At 41.3% G+C, this 18,407-nt stretch overlaps 1 protein-coding gene across 1 annotated transcript; it reads right to left on the reverse strand.

Annotated features, from left to right (window-relative positions):
• Positions 1-14,708: 14,708 nt before the first annotated feature.
• Positions 14,709-15,662, reverse strand: LOC140070026 (olfactory receptor 2B6-like). Its single transcript, XM_072116357.1, has one exon. The coding sequence runs from the start codon at positions 15,660-15,662 to the stop codon at positions 14,709-14,711; it is 954 nt and encodes a 317-aa protein (XP_071972458.1).
• Positions 15,663-18,407: the final 2,745 nt, after the last annotated feature.

The raw sequence follows: 18,407 nt of genomic DNA on the forward strand, positions 1-18,407 counted from the left end.
GGAATGACCCAAAGCCTGATACAGAAAACAGAGATGAGTTAAAAACTTTGACTGAGTTTGCTTACCCATATGTAGAAGAATGAAATTACCTAACTTTTTGATTCTTATTTAACTAATACAATCTTCCGTAACACCATTGATGGGCTACCTGCCGTCTCTAGCATTGTGTCCTCTCCCAGGGGAATAATTGGGAGAGGCAGGACCCAGGCTTTAACCCGTTATTGGACCCCATAAATACAGCAGTAGATACCTAAGGTGTGGGGTCAATTTCCTGGGAGATGATGAGGGGTGGGCCCACAGAATATTGTTACCTGGTGGGACCCAGGATCCTCAGTTCAACACTGGCAGGGCCCCATAGCAGACTGAATTGGGCCTTGCTTCCCCATAAAAAAATGTACATATTTGTATACTTACACATATATACACTCATGCGCAAACATTTATACACTTAGGCCCCTTTCACACTTGCGTTTTTCACGCGCGTTTTCTGCACATGCTTTTGACGAGCAGAACTTGCATTGCACGCTGACCCATTGTAACCAATGGGTCTTTTCAGACTTGCATTTTTTTTCACGCACCCAAGCGCGTTTTTTTTTTACGTGCGTTTAAATCTCGACATGCTCTACTTTCGCGAGTCACGCGCGTTAAAAACGCACCATACAAGTCTATGGAGACGCATCAAAAACGCATTGCACTCTGAGAGACTTGCAAGTGCAATGCAAGTGCAATGCGTTTTTCACGCATCAATTGCCATAGAAAAGATAGAGCTCAGTCCTGAGTCCATTTCTCGTGCATTATCTGAGCGTGAAAAACGCATTGAAATCGCATTGAAAACGCGCGTGAAAAACTGAGACACTGAACAAACTTTGACTGAAAACTGATTGCACTCTGATGCAAAATGTGCATTTTTCACTGACCAAACCTTGATCGCACCCTGATCAAACTCTGATGTGATCTGCAACGCAAGTGTGGAAGGGGCCTTATACAAATCCATCCCAGTAGCTGCTGACTATATGTTGGCAGAAGTGTATTAAGTGTATGTAGGAAATTCTTAGACCTGCCGCCCTGCAGTCCCCTCCCTCTCTACCGACATTTCATATCTGAGATACTGACTCCTGCTGAGTACTGTGGATGATGTGCACTGTTATATATGTATTATCCTGTGTAGTTTGCAGTATAATGGACAACATTTGTTAAAGTGTTTGCAACAGTTCCATCTGATTTTGTACTGAAAATAACGTGCAACCTGCATAAACATGTATTTATTAATTGCATGCACCAGTTTTGTGTTGCAGCCGTGCGGTCTTGTTGAATCTGCCAAAATCTAGAAGCAAAGGGGCATATTTATCATAGGCCGACACTCGCTCGCCGGCGTATGATAGGCACATCAGTGCATAGTTGCAGCAGGATAAATTAAGAAAGGGTTCTTTTATGTCGTCGTCGGCAGCAAGTGCTCCGCTGTGGGGACAGTAATGCCCTCGCACCAGCTCACTCCCGGCCAGCCACATCCCCCCTTCATGCCCTTTCAAGCCCCACTGGCGTGAAGGTGGCGGGGAGGGCAAAATAGTTGCAACTGCTAGCAATAAGCTAGCATATGCGATTATTTGTGATTATTTCTGCGCCACGTCCATAGTACAGACTGCACTAGTTGTGATATATGTGGGCCGCCAATAATTGTGCTCATCCTCCACTCTTTAGTGTGTCAGGTCAGATTCTGGGGCCCCCTGTCATTGCGGTCCCCATAGCAACTGCTATGGCTGGTACTGTTATAGTTACGACCCTGTCCTCTTCCTTTCTTTATACTCAATCTGAAACAATGAACTTCTTTTCATTTTGACATCTAATTATCAACCTAACCCTGAAATCTCCATTTGCTTCTTTGAACTGACAAGGGTGGCAGGTCCAATGTCTTGGTTATGTGTTAGACTTCAACCTTCCCTTTACCCATTGCGGGTCATTTACCAAGGGCCTGATTTGCGTTTTCCCGGCGTGTTACCCGAATATTTCCATTTGCGCCGTTTTCCCCTGAATTGCCCCGGGATTTTGGCGCACGTGATCGGATTGTGGCACATCGGCGCCAGCATGCACGCGATGGAAATCGGGGGGCGTGGACAAACGAAAACCCGACGGATTCGGAAAAACAGCCGCATTTAAAAAAAAAAAATGTTTAGCGGAGCTTGCGCTTACCTTCATTCAGCCCGAGTCGGTGAACTCCAGCGCGTTCCGATGCTTTTCAGCGCAGCAGCGCCCCCTGGTGGACGGCGGAGGAACTACCTTAATAAATCCCTTCCGGACCCGAATCCAGCGCAGAGAACGCGCCGCTGGATCTCGAATGGGCCGGGTAAGTAAATCTGCCCCATTATGTTCAACCACTTGAACATTATTTCAGCATTTAAAAAAACATTTCCAATATCTGTCTTTGCTGACCATGGGAACCTGCATGCTCATTCACTTTAAATCTTTGTCTATAAACACCAGCTGGTAAATTTCTCCTACTTCTATTTTATTTAACTCCTTAAGGACACAGGGTTTTTTTTGCTCATTTCTCGCTCTCCACATTCAAAAATCCCTAACTTTTTCATTTTTCCCTGTACAGAGCTGTATGACGGCTTACTTTCTGCGTAACAAATTTTACTTCTCTGTTACGTTATTAATTATTAAATGCCATGTACTGGGAAGCTGGAAAAAAATCCAAATGTGGTAAAATTGGCAAAGAACGAATTTTCTTGGTGATTGATCATGGTTATTCCATATTTATATAGATGTCATAGCGTTTTAATACTGTTTCATACTTTTTCATACTTCGTGTATTTTTTGCAAAATGAGCTGACAGTTCCATTCCTACAATTTTGAGGAATGTGCGACATTTTGAGCACTTTTATTACATTTTTTATGTGATGTTAAATGGTGTAAAAGTAGTGTTCCGGACATTTGGGTGCTATTAGCTGTTGTGAGGCTCACCGCCGGCAATAACGGTTTTTATATTTTGATAGATCGGGCATTTTGAGACACGGTGATACATCACATGTTTGTGATTTTTACAGTTGATTATATTTCATTTCAGCTCTAGGGAAAGGGGGGCATCGGCAGGGTTAACACCCGCCGGATATTAGTGGTGGGTGTTTGCTGCAAACCCCACCTCTGTATGAAGAGGGCTCAGCCCAGGAGCCCTCTTCATACAGCCCCTACACTTGAAGGGATTAACAGCTTTACAACTGCCATACAATTATATACATCCTTATAGCACATATCCTGTGCAGATAGTATTTTTATAGAAGTAATGACATTGATCCAATTGAAATGGCTACATCTTTTAAACCATTACATACAGAAGAACATTTTTTTTTATATAAAAAATGTGTTTAAATACAGTTCTCTATTCCCAACTGTAACTTTAACTGTGTCACCCAGAAACGCAATTCTAATATAATATTAAAGAGTGGATTCTCCTCTTTAATATGACACCAGAACTGGGCGTTTACACCCTCTGCATCTGTATCTGAACCGGGGTAAGGGTGATAATTTATGCTGTCCATATTTTTAAAATATTTTAGTACATCTTTATCTAACTTTGCCCCTTATTAAGCTTAAATGGAAAAATTGACAAAAAGTAAATATTTTTACTTTAAGTTAGGCTAAGTTCAAACTACTGTTCCTTACCTAAGTTAAAAAAGTAAAGAATGGAGGTTAAAGGTGGTTAAACGTATCAATTAAAAATGCTATTGATATCAATAAGCATAGGTGAAAGAATACACGTAAAACATAACTTTTACCTAAATATAGCTAAAATATGGTGTCAATATGTGCACCATAAGGTAAGTGTGCAAAACACTAGTTGGCCTCTAGACAACACCGTATAGTGGGACCACTTCCCAATAGTATATAGCAGTGGTGGCGAACCTATGGCACTGGTGCCAGAGGCGGCACTCAGAGCCCTCTCTGTGGGCACCCAGGCCATCACTCCAGCATGAAGTTCACCAGACAGGACTCAAAGAATCTTCCTACAGAATCTTCCTACAATGATAGGGGAATTTGCCCTCCTCCTTTCAACTGCGTTGGTGTCTCTAAGAGGCTGAACGATTGAAAGTTGTCAAAGAACAAGGAGAAATACATTACTGCTTAAATTGTTGTGCTGGCACTTTGTTATAAATAAGTGGCTTTTGGTTGAAGTTTGGGCACTCAGGCTCTACAAGGTTCGCCATCACTGGTATATAGGAACAGTCTCTCTTATACTATAGTGTCTAAATAGTAGGGTCAGCGGAGCTGTGAACTTGCAAAATAAGTAACCAGCGCAAATATAGCAAAGTAAAGACAGGAGTTATCTTGTGCCAGGTAAAGGTCAGGGTACAGCATGCATAGATATTCCGGTCCTTCAGGCTTATTTCATCCATCCAGGTAGCAGAAGCGAACTGTAAGGCTGCTCTGTTTCACCCTATCAAATGACCGCTGACCCTAAATGACCCCAAATGCTCCTGTCCTAACAAGGACAGTCCACAGCTGTTCCTGCAATCACTGACCCTACGGTATGAAAACAAACAGATTCGCCCAACGCGTTTCCTCAATGATGATAATAGATTCATCAGGGGCTTACAGGAAAGAAAACATATGTTTAAAAGAAATGTCACCGGGCCATTCTCAAATCGCAAGACTGCTGACAGTGGTCCAAAAATGCTATTGACATCAATATAAATTTTATGTCATCCATTATGGTCTGTTTGCCAGGTACCCGTTATTCAAACGGAGGAAAAATACTGCAGCCTCCGTAATTTTTTCTGTCCAAAAAACGCATGGATAACGGATTCCTCCCTAAACGTAACGTAACGGATGACATAAAATTTACATTGATGTCAATGGGATTTTTAATTGATACGTTAAACCTCCGTTAAACCTCCATTTTTACCTTTTTGATGGATGGAAGGAACAGAGGTAAGGAATGGTAGTGTGAAATAAGTCTAGTTTGTCTGCTAACACTATAAAGAAAAAACATGAACCTAGTGAAACTATACTTTTTTAAGTTAAAGTTTCAGATGTACAGAACTGCAACAGCTGACTTGGTCATCTAGGTACCAATCACTCTCGGTCATAAAAGGGTTAATAAAATATGGCTGGGCCATTGGGTAAATACATTTACCTCTTGGGTCAGCTATTCTTCCCCAAAAACTGCGAGCTCTTCATCTCTTTCTTTAATTTTGTTTTTGCCTCTTGTCGGCATATTGTAGAAGTTTATACTAGCATACATACAGATTTGCATTGTCAAGACAGGGAAGAGGTTGAAGCCTTGCGTTTTCCACAACCTTTGTCCCTGCCTACTTGCCCAGACTACATTAACCTGCAGGTGATAAATGGATGACAGTACCTACACTATGTACTTGCAAAAAACAGACAGAGACAGAAGGACAAAAGCGATGGCGGCGAGGTACAGAACTTTAAGGCAAATAGAATAGGCAAAAAGGCAAAAAGGAAATGTCTTAAAACATAGCAAAGCGCAATAAAGAGTGATACTAAAGAACACTAGTATAACCAGCACTGAATGAGAAGTCTGTATTAATGGAGGTCCTGGACATGATCACATAAGCAGATTGGTTCAGTCGTCCATCACTCAAAATGTACTTGGGACACACAGGACTTCAGCTCTGAGAAGTAGTAAAATGAACACCCAGTCGACTGTAGAGCAAAACACTTGGGTGTGTGGTACGAACCAGGAGAAGTTTCTTACTGCAGGAATTCTTACATGCGCTCCACACGTTTATTATAATGGAAACATTTCATCTCTATATATCAAAACTTATTTTTAGCAGTATTATTTCCTATACAGACAGCCCCCGGGTTATGTACAGGATAGGTTCTGTAGGTTTGTTCTTAAGTTGAATTTGTATGTAAGTTGGAACTGTATATTTTATAATTGTAACTCCAGACAAATTTTATTTGGTCTCTGTGGCAATTGGATTTTTAAAAATGTTGGATTGTACAATAAATAAGCAATCACCAGAGGTCCATTTGTAACTAGGGGTCGTCTGTAAGTCGGGTGTTCTTAAGTAGGGGATCGCCTGTATATTCCTTGGGCATCAAAATATACAAGGGACTTACCTCAACAGAATGTGACTTCCAGAAATGTGTGGACTGACCAAAAAAAAAAGATTATTAGAACATGTCTTCATGGATTCTTCATTATTTGTTGAAAATCAAATGTGATCTTAAATTAAAAAAAAATCTACAAAAAAATCTGCTAAAAGACGATAAACGGAAATGGCAATTTTCACATAAGAAAAATGTGAGCTGAAAGTTTATATATATATACATTATGTAGATTCTGAACTTTACTTCTATCAATCCCCGGAGTCAAGAGTCTCTGAAGATTAAATTAACTTTTTCTGAAACTTTACTATATAATGAAAGAAAGTGAAAGTTACATGTAAATGTTTAACTGTAGATTATTAGAACTTTTTTGCAAACTTTAGAAGTGTGATGAAAGTGAAAACTTTGGCTCCAATACTTATTTTGTTGTGTTTATTGGCGTTACCTGGGCAGGTAAGATTTTTGTTCTTTATGTCTGTTATGGTTCAGGAAAAAAACATTTACAACAAAATTTACCGTCAGGATACTATTACGACCATATAATATAATATAAGTTGTAGCTGTTTTTTTGTTAGTTTTTTGGTTTTTTTAATTGTGACTTTTGTTAGGTCTACTTTTCACCTTTTGTGTGTAGTTTTTCTTGTGTTACACTTTTAGTTTTTCCTGTCCTGGTAGGTGCAACTTGTGTTTTTCTGATTTTTTTTTGAGTCTTTTTATTGAAAATGTCACAAATCCACATCAACACAAGTGAAAGGGGTTATGTAAGGAGGGAACACTATTGTAAATTTAGGAAATTTGCATTTCAGACAATGGACTGCACTATTAGCCCCCAACTCATTTGTGCCTTCATGACCATGGCCTATTTTTCAAAACTTGCATATGTCACTTTATCCAGTAAATAATGTTAGAATGCTTTAAAGGGCACCTACCACCACAAATCTACCTATAAAGGTAGATCGGGTGGTAGGTGGATCAATGGGACGTGAGGATAGCCCTTTTAAGGGCTAATCCTCACGTCCCCGCACTGTTTTGTAAACTTTTATTACCCTAATATGTTAATTTACTTATGCGGCTACTGGGGCGTGGAGTAGCCGCATCTGAGGTTACACGAGGCGGCTACTCCACGCCCCGGTAGCCACATTACCCCTCCTACTCACCATGTTCGGTGCGCAGCTGCTCGTAGCTGCGCGCCCTCGTCCGCCGATCCTGCCGTCTGCGCGGTCACTGCTCTGAAGCCGGGGCTGCGCAGGCGCGGGCCTGCTGTTCTGCGCATGCGCAGACGGCAGGATCGGCGGACGAGGGCGCGCAGCTACGAGCAGCTGCGCGCCGAACATGGTGAGTAGGAGGGGTAATGTGGCTACCGGGGCGTGGAGTAGCCGCCTCGTGTAACCTCAGATGCGGCTACTCCACGCCCCAGTAGCCGCATAAGTAAATTAACATATTAGGGTAATAAAAGTTTACAAAACAGTGCGGGGACGTGAGGATTAGCCCTTAAAAGGGCTATCCTCACGTCCCATTGATCCACCTACCACCCGATCTACCTTTATAGGTTTCCTTTAAAGGAAATCTCCCACCATGATCAAGGTTTGCAAACACTGACATACTGGTGTGTGCTCCCTTCTTATTTCCTGCTTTTTTCTTTTTTACAAATGGCTTTTAAAATTATGCAAAATAATCTGAGGGGCTCCATAGATATTAATAGAGCCTGTAGCCCCTCAGATTCTCAGGCTCATTTGCATAATTTTAAAGCCTTCTTTTCCTTAAAAACCAGGGCATAAGAAGCTAAAAGAAGATTGGATCCTGACAGAGGGTGCGCACACCAGTATGTCAGTGTGCTGGATTTACAATCCTTCATCGTGGTAGTGGATTTCCTTTAACTTGTCCAGGGAAGTTTTGAAATAGTTTTTTCAACATGTTGTTCTTCAAGTTAGTGGGAATTTTTGGTTTATATATTTAGGATTTACTTATGAAAAAAAAGGGAATTTGGAAACATATTGAAAAAATTTGCTATTTTCATAATTCTAATTTGCATTTGCATAATTTAAATCCTTTTTTTTGTAAAGAACAGGGAATAAGAAGCCATAAGAAGAGCAGATGCTGCCAGAGGGGGTACACACCAGTATGTCAGCGTGCTGGGTTTACAATCCTTCATCCTGGTGGTAGATTTATTTTAAGCTGAATAAAAATAGAAAATGCATTGACTATATTGTGTAGTTTCTTCAGAGTAAGGCTGCATTCACACTGCCGTTGCACCCCATTGCACGGCGGGCAATGGCAGGGCAGGGGGAGAGGAGGAGGAGGTGAGCGCCGCTCACTTCTACCCCTCTCCATCTCATTGGGCGCCGTGCGCCCATTGCCGTCTATGGGGGACGTATATCGGCCGTATATACGTCGGGGGTATATACGTCCCTCATACGGTAGTATGATAGTAGCCTAAGAAGAAACTCCACATATGGACATAACCTGCTGTCTGGGCACAGAAGAGAAGGAGCGTTTCTAAATTTGTGCTCTAAATGACACCTCAAATTTATTCTTTGGGTCAGAACGATCACAGGGATATGAAGTTTATATAACTTTTATTTTTAACCAAAACATTCTTAAATTTTCCATATTCGGACACCAATAACACGTGTTTTCTGGGATGAGCTGATGTTTTCATGCTGCTATTTTAGGGACTGTGTGACCTTTTGATCACTTTTTATTTACATTTTTATGTGTTGCAAAACAGTAAAAAAATGGGCAACATTTGGGTGCATTTTTCCGTCATGGGGTTCTCTGTCTGAAATAATGGTGTTTATATTTTATGGAATGCGAATTTTGGGACGGGATGATTTAAAATATGTAGGGTTTTTTTATTATCTCACTTTTTTAATTATATATTGTTTTATATGTGTTTGGGGCTTTTGAGACATATTACAGTGTTATATTTAAAACATTTTGTGTGGTGTTTAACTTTTAATGTAATCATCTCATCACTTGCTTATACTAATGCACTGCAAAAAATGTATTAAAGTATATTATTAATGTTAGCCTTTGCACTTGCATAGGCTCACACTCAGACTGCTCATTCCTGCCATTCCTGCACCAAAATCTGATCGCATGTGCCAAAAATCCCAGGGCAATTAGGCGCAAAAACGGAAATCGTCTGGAAACCAGACGAAAATGCGTCCGACGGACCCTTAGTAAATGAGCCCCAGTGAGTGACGGAGAAACCCACATGGTTACTGGGCCACAAAACATATGTTTGAAAGCAAGCTGAATTTAGAGGCAACAAAAAATTTAAATAATCTGTTAATGCAAAAAATTTTTAATTAAAAAAGGTGCATCTAAAAGTTTCAATCAGTTAAATGTTAAAACGGGTATAGAGAAAAAACTGCTGTGTACCAGGTGCAGATTAGTGCCTTAAAAGACACAAAAATTAAAAAAAGGGATAAATAAGACAAAGGCACACTGCACAAATTACAGACAAATGTGTACTTGCAAAAGTTGCAGTGAAAAGTCTCAAAATAACGAAAAGTCTCAAAAAAATAAAGAAAACAACCAGCAGAAATAAAGATACTTGTCTCAAACGCTTTGTCTCAAAAACCCTGAATAACAAATCTAAAAAGTAAAACTAATAAAGATAAATAAATAAATAATACCCAACCTCTAAAATTTCAAACATGTTCTTAAAACCCATCTTTTCGTGTGATAGGCTTAGGCAACCCATCCTGTGTCCTTCTCCCACCTGTTATACGGCAAACACCGAATACCAAGCTCCAGTCTTCTCTGCAGTCACATTCACCTAGGACCTTGCATATAAGATCCGGCTGATGGCTGGTACAAACAGCAGAATTTTTATTTATTAAATTATTTTATACACTTATATAGAATAGTTATAAAGATTGGCTGGACCATTATAAAAGCTCTTATACCTCTTATGTCCCCCTCTCATCCTCATCCCTCATCCATAGACTGTAAGCTCTTTTGTCACCCCCTCATTCTCGTAGACTGTAAGCTCTTGTGTCACTCGCTCATCCTCATAGACTGTAAGCTCTTGTGTCCCCCCCTCATCCTCATAGACTACAAGCTCTTGTGTCCTCCCCTCATCCTCATAGACTGTAAGCTCTTGTGTCACCCCCTCCTCCACATAGACTGTAAGATCTTGTGTCACCCCCTGATGCTCATAGACTGTAAGCTCTTGTGTCACCCCCTCATCCTCATAGACTGTAAGCTCTTGTGTCACCCCTCATCCTCATAGACTGTAAGCTCTTGTGTCACCCCCTCATTCTCATAGACTACAAGCTCTTGTGTCACCCCTCATCCTCATAGACCGTAAGCTCTTGTGTCACCCCCTCATCCTCATAGACTGTAAGCTCTTGTGTCACCCCCTCATCCTCATAGACTGTAAGATCTTGTGTCACCCCCTGATCCTCAGAGACCGTAAGCTCTTGTGTCACCCTCACATACTCATAGACTGTAAGCTGTTATGTCACCACTCATCCTCATAGACTACAAGCCCTATCGTGCTGTCAGCCTTATCAGCACAGTTGAAATGGATCTGTCAAGGATATCCTATGGTTTTTGGTGGCATCATCAGATTTTTTTTAAAAAAAGGATGGCAAACGTCTATTTCCATGTGATGGTGTATTTATGTCAGAATTCTCTTTTTGTCACCTCAACCTAAATTTTTATTTTATAAAAGTGAGTATAATACCTAAGGAAGTCAAAAACAGCTCAACCCAAACCTAGAAGTGTTAAGATGGGAATGCAATAAGAAATTATTTCTTCAAAAAAGCATAAGAACTTGCCACAGGAGTCTCCCTTTGGGAAGAGTCTGGAAGGAGTCTGTGGATCCTCTGGACCACCACGGGAGTTGGCACTAGTCGCAACCTGGGACCGGAGTCTAAGTGGCACCTGCTCTCTGCCTGAGCCCGCCGCAAAGTGGTCTTGCTGCAGCGGGGTGCCACCAGGTCCTTGGAGAAACAGGAGCATAGGAATGCTGGATCACTTTCTCTTCTTTAGGAACTGCTTAGGGAAGCCTGGTATAGGAACCATGGAAGATCCTAGGAAAACAGAAGCGTAGGAACACTGGAGGCTTTCACTTCTTTAGGAGCAGCTTTGGAAAGCAAGGTATGGAAACCCTGGAAGATCCTAGAAGAAACAGAAGTGTAGGAACGCTGGAGGTTTTTACTTCTTTAGGAGCAGCTTTGGGAAGCTAGGTATGGAAAACCTGGAATATCCTAGAAGAAACAGAAGTCTAGGAACGCTGGAGGTTTTTACTTCTTTAGGAGCAGCTTTGAGAAGCTAGGTATGGAAAACCTGGAAGATCCTAGGAGAAGATCCGGCGGGGAATGATGGGAGCCGCCGGGTTATATAGGAACCCGGAAGTGACCAGGAGGACGCTGGTCCTTTAAGTCCAGGAGAGCCAGCGTGTGCGGCCTAGACAATGGGGAAGCAGGCACATGGACGGGTAGGTCTGGGCCGGGGGGACGACGCGCCACATGGAGGACGTGTCCGTGATCCGCAACGAGGATCGCTGATGCGGCCGTGACAGTACTATAGGAATTGTCAGAATCTTAAAATGCATCAAACTAGTGCAAAAGAGTATGGTTAATGGGTAATGGGTGACCTATTAGATGTTAAGAAATGCATTGATGGTAAACGTAGTGGACCCCCCCATTGCAAAAGCAAACCTTTCCATTGTATAAACTTTCTTTAGTCTAAGTAGATGTATGTTCATAACTGGTTTACTGCACTCCGATAGCTTGGTCATTATAGACCATAAGTGTTCCCAGATAAGTAGATACCAATCGAGATTTATTCCAACTCATGCTTGATAAAGAATGTTGTAGCTCCTTATAATAATCCTCAGGTATAATCTGTGGCAGCATGGTAGTTATTTTATGGAGCTACAACATTGTTTATCAAGTATGAGCATCTCTGGATGAATCAGCGATTGGCTATCGGAGTGCAGCAAACCTATTACGAGCGTACATCTACTTGGACTCAAACTTACAGGTTAGTGTTTTGAACAGCGCTGTCATACATCAAGGCTATCCTTGATAATTCCCATAATTTAACAAGTCAGCGCAGGAATAAAATTGTTGGAATCTTATGAACTTCAGTCTAATGTGATATTTATGTCATAAGTCGGACTTAAAATAAAATACAGTTGTTATTTCAGCTTTTTTGCTTCAGTTCTTTAGGTTTTTTGCATTTGTTATGTTGGTTGCACATGGTGTGCAGCCCATGGGAAAGCGTTGATACTATCCCACTGACTGCACGCATTAGGCAAAACAGGAATCCTTACATCATACAGAAATTTCATGCACAGACTTTCTGTCTGCCGGCTGACCTTCAGCACCGGTGCTGTCCTGCTCTGCAAGAATTGATACATCTCACCCCCAACTGAAGGTAAAGTTAAACAAAATATTAGAATTCTACATTGAACATAATAAAATACATGAACTAATTGTACGATATAGGATTAAAAAATGTAGATTTTTTATAGCAGTTTTTTATGTTGTACAGCAATTAAGGCTTAGAAGTTCACACACAGGTTTCACAGGTTCACTAGTAAGATAAAGGACAATCTCATGGTTATCATTGCATTTCCTCCTCTCTAGTTAGGCTGTATGGAACAACACTATCACTCCATGGAACATTACTACCACTGCCGTTTTATGTACTACTGTGTAACCCAAGGATTAACTTCTGTTCTGTTGAAACTACCTTTAAACTTGTGGTAATTCAGGCTTTTCATTGGTTGGCACCTCACAGCATGTAACTAATGACCAATGTGATATAAAGACCTGGTCTGCAGCTCTGGGTTAGTATCCAGTGAATCTAGAAAAATGGAGCATACAGTCTGACACAGAACACAGTGCTGCTTATGTAGCAGAGCCAAACAGTCTCCAAGGGAGACAAAACCAACCTAGTTTACCCATAGGCAAGGACTAAGGTACTCAAAACCTTCAACTACGGACTATTACCTTTACCAAAAAGCCAGCCAACTGACAGATATTCTGGCACAAGGAGAAATGTTGCCAGCCTTTTACATGATGCAGTTTTTACTGTTTGCTATTAAAGGCACTGTGTGTCCTTCATTGCCTCAAGTGTACTGTTAACATTAAGGGCCTCCCTTCTGACAACTTCCAGGGATTGATCGCCTATACATTGGGATTGCCTTTTAGGAAATAACTTTTCCAACAACTATTACACTGCCTATCCCTCTCCTTCTTGCTTCTACTCTGCTCGCCTAGACTGTGGTGGATGAGTCCTATTTCAGAACCAAGAAACCATAACACTGATCTCAGGTCCAAGCCACCTAATTGCTCCCATCGACCATTAGTTCCGTTGTGGTACATTGCACAATGCAGTTCAAAATCACAAGGCAAAAGGAAGCAAATAGGTAGAGAGTCAGGCAAAGTGTAAAATATACCAGAATACAAAATGAAAACTAACTAGCTCTGTATAAGACTACAGTAAGCTAAGAGCAATAGGCCACAAGACCTTTTATAATATGCTGAGCCTCAGTCCAGAAGATTTGATTAGTTCTCTGACATCAAACAGAGCAGCAATGAGAGTAGGGAGAGATTCTGTCCATCACAGCAGATTAACTGTTACTGTTAGCAAACCAGAGCAAAGTTAACAGGAGACAGACAACTGGCACTTTAATGATAGCGCACTTTCTCTCCATTGATTTGAATGGTGCTGGTGATATTTCCTGAGGCATTTAAAAAGTACCGGTTGCAAGTGTTTCTTGTCTGGTTCAGTATGGGAACCAGGACCTGGACAGATTTTTTACATCAGCAAACCCACATTTTAAAGGGTCTACTCATATCTTGAGATGACTTAAACAAAGGAAATGACTTAAAAGTCAACAGAAAAAAAGAATAGAACATTGGTCCCAACCGCTTCCTACATACATATCTCATGAAGACAATAATCTCAGTGTTTTTTTTCTATTTTAAAAAATTTACCGTGAGCTAAACCATCCTCTTCTAGCTTTGATCTCAGTCTCTAGACCATAGTTTCAAAAGCAGACCAGAATTTGTACTCAATTTTTTATAATTTTTTTTGATCAAATAAAGTTTTGCCATCTCTGTTTATCGTTAACAAACATAGAGACAAAGCCCCCTCCCCAGTGAACCCAATACTCCTCAATTAACAGAGAGTCCAGGTAGTTGCAGATTCCTTCATCTGTGAGTCGACAAGACGATTGGCAGGGTATGGGTTTTTTTTAAATGGTTTTGGTGGTTCCCCATTTTGAAGTATTTACTGTGTTATTCAACAGTGCCAGATAAATAATAAATGTTAAAAAATAACATGGTATGAAAAAAAAATACTTATTAACTTTTAATACAGCCCTATTAATAACCCCCAATGAGTTCAAAATGCATCTAAGGGTCAGCAGAGGAGAGGAAACTGGAGGTGAGGCAGCACAAAGTCAGGGCACAGCAGCTAACATATCATTGCAAGACGCTGACATAAGTCATGAACAACCAGCTGAGGGACAGGTGAAAATTGGTGAAAACAGTTGAGCAACTTTCCAGCCCTCCCATATTCGACGGAGTGTCCTACATGCCACGACATGTATATTGTATATACTGTGTAACTCCACAATTATGTGTTTGAGCAATGTGAGTAACTTACTGAATAATATTTTTAGACAGTTTCATTCGTTTTTTGACACTCGCCGTAATATTATTCTTAACGTCTTTATTTCTGATGCTATAGATGATCGGATTCAACATTGGAGTGACCACAGTATAGAGGACAGATACAATCTTGTCTTTTTCAACAGAGTGGTATGATCGAGGCTGAAGATAGATGGACATGAGAGTTCCATAATAGAGGGTGACAACAGTGAGGTGGGAGGTGCATGTAGAAAACACTGTACGTCTTCCTTGTGAAGAGTGGATCCTTAAAATGGTGGAGATGATGTAGAAATAGGAAACTAAAGTCAAGAGAAAAGAGCATAAAACAATGATTCCAGCTGCTACATACATTGCTATCTCATTGAGCCAAGGATCTCTGCAGGAAAGTCTTAAGAAAGCGGGTACTTCACAAAAGAAATGGTCCACATGATGCGTCCTGCAGAAGGGAAGTCTCCAGGTGATGTGCACTTGTATGGTGGAGTTCGTAAAACCAACAATCCATGGTATTAGGGCTAGGATAATACAGAACCTTATGTTCATAATACTGCTATAGTGTAACGGTCTACAAATGGCTACAAACCGATCATAAGCCATGATGGCAAGTAAAACACATTCTGATACCCCAAGTATTAATGAGCAGAACATCTGGATCATACAGGCTTCAACTGAAATGCTCTTGTCTGAGGATAGAGTATTCATGAGTATAACAGGAACTATGGTTGAGGAGAAACAAATGTCAATGAAGGAGAGGTTACTCAGGAAGAAGTACATAGGGGTGTGTAATTTTGGGCTGATCTTCACTGTAATAAGAAGAAGACAATTTCCTGCCAAGGTAATAATATACATAATTAAAAATATGAGAAATCCTATAACCTGGATGTGGGGGGCAGTAGATAATCCAAGCAGGTAGAACAGACCCGGAAGTGTTTGGTTGGAGAACTCCATCGAAATTTCCTGAAACTTGAAAAAAGTTGGACATGGATTGTGGGAATCTCAGTTATTGGACCAATTATTGACTTATAGCAACAATTTTTAGTCACCATCTTGTAATGACAATGAACCTTAGGTCATTTAACCCCTTCCCGACATTTGACGTAATAGTACTGCATGGCGGGAGGTGTGTTCCCACATTTTACAGTACTATTAGTCAAGCTTCTGGCGCCGGCTCCTGAACAGCACTAAAGGCTATGTTTATTAGCTGTATATTATAGCCGACACCCGCCTCTAACACCTGCGATCGAAGATTCCTCTGATCACGGGTGTTAAGCATGTAAAGGGCATTTCACGGGAATTGGACCCCCCGCAGGGCTTACCGGGGTCTGCCAGTGCCCCGGGGCTGCGTGGCTTCTAGCAGGACCCGGCTGTAACACATAGAGCATGCCCTGCCCCCAGCCAATACATAAACCACTCTACGGACAACTGCACAAAATCCCCCCACAGACATTGGGATTTTAAAGAAATTTAATTGCCAGAAAAGAAATTTTAACTACTAAAAACAACAAAAGTAAAATTTTACTGGACACTTGGAAATGGGATAGTCTCTTTGCCTAGGGCAATTTTCTGTGAGGAATTTTAACCCTGCCAGTGTCGATCTGGTCCTCGAAGTTCTGAGAAGTTCTCTAGTATCTGACACATAGAAAAAGAGTGTGTGATTATGGGAATGCCAAATTAATATAGGTTTTAATATGTTTTCATAGATTTTAAAAAATAAATCCTTTTCTACCAAAAAAATCTTTTAACTTTATTACCAATAACTTTTTTATACTTTAGCATACGCAGCTATGGAAGGTGTCATTTTTTGTGCAGCTTGATGATGTTTCCATTGATACCATTTTGGGGACTGTACAACCATTTGATCACTTTTTATTACAATTTTTCTGTCTTGAATAATTGTTTTTATACATTGATAGATCAGGTCTTTGGGACATGGAAATACCAAACATATTTATGATTTTGCTTACTTTTATATCAGTTCTAAGGGTGGGGAGTTATTTTTTTTAATTTTTTTACTACTTTTTAGACCCTCAAAGTTACTTTAACCATAGGGGGTCTGATTGTTCCCACCATATACTGCAATACTACAGAATTGCAACATGTGGAGTACTTTTTAAGGATCACTGTTAAGGAACAGTGTGAGTCTGGAATGTCCTAACAGATAGCCAGCACTGGCAGTCTTCGGGTCTTTCAGTGGAAACCGGGCTGCCATATAACACCATCGGAACCCCTCCCCCTGATCACTGCTGTGGTGGGTGATGAGTGACTGAAGGATCTCACTCCCTCGACAGCTCCTTAGTCACTGTGGTACATGTTTGACTGCAGCGTCTAAGGGGTCAAACACCTGGGATTGGGTCTTTTCTAGAGATGAGCGAACACTAAAATGCTCGGGTACTCGTTATTCGAGACGAACTTTTCCCGATGCTCGAGTGCTCGTCTCGAATAACGAACCCCATTGAAGTCAATGGGAGACTCGAGCATTTTTCAAGGGGACCAAGGCTCTGCACAGGGAAGCTTGGCCAAACACCTGGGAACCTCAGAAAAGGATGGAAACACCACGGAAATGGACAGGAAACAGCAGGGGCAGCATGCATGGATGCCTCTGAGGCTGCTTAATCGCACCATTATGCCGAAATTATGGGCAACAGCATGGCCATGACAGAGTGACAGAATGAAGCTAGATAGCATGTAAAACATCCAATAATTGACCCTGACACTATAGGGGACGGCATGCAGAGGCAGAGGCAGCGGCAGCAGGCTAGAGAGTGGCATGGCGACATACCCTAATTGGACTCAGGCTTCAAACCAATGGGTGTCAGAGAGGAACCAAAGGAGGTGAGCAAGAAGCGCTCAAATAATATCGGTACATGATAAAAGTTTGCCAGTATATTTTGTGGATAACACAGCAGGGTGGCGACAAAGTTAACAACTTTGATGTGTAATCCATGAAAACAACCCAAATTTCTGCCTGACACACCTCGTTTGATAAAGGGACGATGTATGGAGGCAGCTATATGGACGACTTTTGGAGGTAGCAATGGAGACAACGTGTGGAGGCTGCTATGGAGACAATTTAATTTGGATAGTGCCTGTATGTGGCAGTCCCAAACATTTTTCAAACCAGAGGAGCAGGTAGGTGGCCCTCCAGTAAAATGGAATAGATTGAGTGCCTGTATGTGGCAGTCCCAAAAATGTTTCAAACCAGAGGAGCAGGTAGGTGGCCCTGCAGTAAAATGGAATAGATTGAGTGCCTGTATGTGGCAGTCCCAAAAATTTTTCAAACCAGAGGAGCAGGTAGGTGGCCCTCCAGTAAAATGGAATAGATTGAGTGCCTGTATGTGGCAGTCCCAAAAATGTTTCAAACCAGAGGAGCAGGTAGGTGGCCCTGCAGTAAAATGGAATAGATTGAGTGCCTGTATGTGGCAGTCCCAAAAATTTTTCAAACCAGAGGAGCAGGTAGGTGGCCCTCCAGTAAAATGGAATAGATTGAGTGCCTGTATGTGGCAGTCCCAAAAATGTTTCAAACCAGAGGAGCAGGTAGGTGGCACTGCAGTAAAATGGAATAGATTGAGTGCCTGTATGTGGCACTCACAAAAATTGTTTCAAACAGAGGACCGGGTAGGTGGCCCTCCAGAAAAATTAAATGCATGAAGTACTATAGCAAGAGCCAGTGGGCCCTGTCAAAAAATAGCCATT

Source organism: Engystomops pustulosus, chromosome 7, assembly GCF_040894005.1.
Source record: "Engystomops pustulosus chromosome 7, aEngPut4.maternal, whole genome shotgun sequence".
Lineage (NCBI taxonomy): Eukaryota > Metazoa > Chordata > Amphibia > Anura > Leptodactylidae > Engystomops > Engystomops pustulosus.

Excerpts from the sequence above, each read along its gene's own strand:
- LOC140070026 (XM_072116357.1), bottom strand. The coding sequence starts at position 15,662 with ATGGAGTTCTCCAACCAAACACTTCCGGGTCTGTTCTACCTGCTTGGA.